The sequence below is a fragment of the Ceratosolen solmsi genome, unplaced genomic scaffold, assembly GCF_000503995.2.
Source record: "Ceratosolen solmsi marchali unplaced genomic scaffold, CerSol_1.0 scaffold6, whole genome shotgun sequence".
In the NCBI taxonomy this organism is placed as follows: domain Eukaryota; kingdom Metazoa; phylum Arthropoda; class Insecta; order Hymenoptera; family Agaonidae; genus Ceratosolen; species Ceratosolen solmsi.
This window is the reverse complement of record NW_011948414.1, coordinates 8,046,830-8,049,886: the sequence shown is the minus strand read 5'-3', so window position 1 is coordinate 8,049,886 and position 3,057 is coordinate 8,046,830. Positions and strand designations below refer to the sequence as shown.

At 40.7% G+C, this 3,057-nt stretch overlaps 1 protein-coding gene across 2 annotated transcripts in view; it reads right to left on the bottom strand.

Annotated features, from left to right (window-relative positions):
- Nucleotides 1-1,446: 1,446 nt before the first annotated feature.
- The window catches only part of repo (homeobox domain-containing protein reversed polarity), a 7,570-nt gene continuing 5,959 nt past the window's right edge, over nt 1,447-3,057 (bottom strand). Inside the window, exons 5-6 of one of the 2 annotated variants that reach the window (XM_011506813.1) lie at nt 2,343-2,734; nt 1,447-2,009 (exon numbers count right to left, since the gene is read on the bottom strand). In XM_011506813.1, the coding sequence (XP_011505115.1) occupies nt 1,713-2,009; nt 2,343-2,734 (689 nt within the window). In that variant the 3' untranslated portion in view covers nt 1,447-1,712. The remainder of the gene's footprint in view (nt 2,010-2,342; nt 2,735-3,057) is intronic. The other variant, XM_011506814.1, reaches the window with a different exon arrangement.

The following is a 3,057-nucleotide window of genomic DNA, read 5'->3' as shown; positions in this document are numbered from 1 at the left end:
AATACAATTTATTTTATGTGACCTCTCGAATGTTATTAATGTACATTGATAAGTTTTTGTTAATTCGATCAATTAAATACAAAAGTCAAATTGTTCAATTCTTAGCCTAATAATAAAATATTAAAAAAAAAAAAAAACAAAAACAAAATATCGCTAGTATTTTAGTTTTTAAAACTTTTTAAACTACAAAGTTAATACAATGACCAAAAGAATATACGCATTTTTTTTTTCTTTTTTTATTATGTTTTACATTACTCGATAAGCAATTCAACAAGTTTTATTTTATCGTCTTGTTAATTATTTCTCTTTAAAATCGTGTTTAAATTGCTTAAATGCTTATTATATTATTTACAGTATGTATTAGAAAACATTGTAAAATTTTCTTACAAAAACTGAATTCTTTCCTACTATGTAAAATTAATATCATTACATTAATATTTAAAATATGTAGAGAGTAAAGTTTAAAAAACATACTTTCAATAACAATGGGGTTATGTTTTCTCCTAAGTTTATCTAAGCATTTTAAAATTTACATTGCTAAAATGAAAGCCATATAGTTCAAGGGACAAAGTTGCGTACATTTATTATTATTAATACGTTGTTTCGTAAGACAATCTTAATTGCGTAAGGTGTGACCAATCCTATATTTACCATTAGTTTATTTTATCGACCGAACAATGAATAAACAAATATTTTCGTAATCTTACTCTTGCCAATCGCCACGACTTCTTTATTTATTTATTTATTATTTTATTGATAATTAAGAATGCCTTAAAGTCTCTCTCTCTGCGTGCGTCTGTGCGTGCTTGAGACTCAGCAAAATGAAACATCGGTGAATTTTAATGAACTTTTAGTAGCAAATCAACATATACGTAGAGTTGTATTGATTGTAAAAACACTTGAAAGTGCAAATATTCATTATCGAAATTATTTAGAGACAGGATGACGTACTAATCGATGTGATATGTGAAATTTACGTTCTGCAAAGTCGAGCGATGAGATTTTAACGACAAAGTCGATAATGCTGTCGTCCTATCGGCAAAATTAGGATCGCACACACATCCTCTTAAAAGTAAATTGAAATCATTGACTCGCAGTTTCAATCGTCGAACATTATTTATTTGACTACAGTGAGTAAATATAAATTTTAGTCGTGTACAAATATCCAAGTACTTTGATAATTCCGTAATTAACAACGCAAATTCTCGCCAACTATCATCTAATCCATAAAAATCTCCATGGATATATGGAGCTGAGATACGTAGGGGCGCCAAGCGGACTCTGGTACTTTTTGTTTTCGCACTCTTTCGTCGTCGGGGCTCACACTGTTTGCAATTCCGATTATAACCGCGATTAGAAATAATAATGTGACGGCGATGGGCCGCGGCTCTCAACATTATCTTAATTAAAAAATCATTACATTAAAGACGCAAGATTATGAAGGTCTGGAATTTTAATGTGTACAACGTTATTCAGTCGGTAACAACGATTTGCTGCGCACTCGAAGCCCATTCACAGTCTCGCAGTTGTGTGACTTTTGTCGGTCGCGTGTCGCCAAACTCGGGCTTCCACTTTCGGAAGAAACGGAACAAACGAGGAGAGGGGAAACAAGTAAAAAGACTTTCGTCCCGACTTATTTAACAGTATGGGGAGAAAGTAGTGGCTGGCGATTCAATTGTAAAATCTAGATAGTTTGAACCCGAGGGTTCGTGTCAGTTCAGAAAAGGAGGCAACTGCACGTAATTCTGTTGACTCCCCGGCTCGCTTTTCACCAGCGTCTGATCCTTGAGTGCCTGCCTTGCATTCGTCGGCGAATGCAGCCCGTAATCGTTCTTATGATCCTGGTGCTGCTGTTGCTGCTGTTGCTGCTGTTGTTGTTGTTGTTGTTGCTGCTGTTGCTGCTGCTGCTGCTGCTGCTGCTGCTGCTGCTGCTGCGTGTACTCATTGGCCTCGTGCTGACCATATTTATCCGAAGGACTCAAAGTGCCCACGTAGTCTAATTTCCCCTGCTAAACAGAGGCCCACATACGCATTATTACATCTCTCGAAATACCGGCGAAGTCTTGGGCTGCCTTTAGCCGCAGAGGCTGTACCGACCGAACCCCACCTTCCGCCGACTCCGAATTACTAAGGAAACTCGTTTGTACGCGAAAGCTCTCGACTATCTTTCGCAGCATCTTATTATAGCAGGAGCAAAGGCCCGATAATCGTAATAGACAGTTAAGTAGCGTTTAATGGTAATAGTAATTGAATAGGAATCGCTCGCATCAATAGAGTGGATGAAAAGCTCGCTAATGGAGCCCGAGGGCCGGAAGCCAAGAGTCTCGGGTGCCCGGACTCACCGTATGATGGTCGTCTTCGGCGGTGAGATGCGTCGGCGGCGAGTGCGTCGTGACCATTGTCTGGTAGTCGGCTCTGGATAGATTCGGAGGCGGGCTGTTGCTCGCGTTCATGTAGTCCTGGTGGACGCGCATCGCGTTGCCAGCGGGTGCGGCGAAGAGCGAGGCGTCGTGCTGGGGTAGCATCGTCGCGTAGGAGTAGGCGGCCGCAGCTGCGGAGCCGTTATTCCCCGGCCCGCCAAAGGACGTTGAGTAGGGCGAGTTCGATGGACTGAGTAGATTCAGATGGGGCGCCAGGTCGTAGGCTGGGGAATACGCCCAGGCATCTGGAGGCGCGCTGCCCGTTGTCGACGAGGCGAACGGATTCAGCGAGCTGTTCAGAGTGTTGAAAGAACCTGCACAAATATAATCCACACACACGCGCGCACATAAGAGGGTGAAGTGTTAAAAGAGTTTTTTTTTTAATTTTTTTTTACATCCACCTCCCAAACGGTCTTTTTTAAGTCCTTTCTTAAGTTGCATTTATTATTGATCCATGGCAACATGTAATATGCATTTAAAATTGCGTGAAAATTAATGTTTATTGTGATATAATATTGTTGCTGTTGTTGTTTTAAATTGTCAACGGCAGCCAAATGCGCCGCCGACTTGCAAGACTGTTAATTTCAATAGTGACCGCCATGGGGATGGGGATGGGGATGGGGGGGGGGGGGGGGAA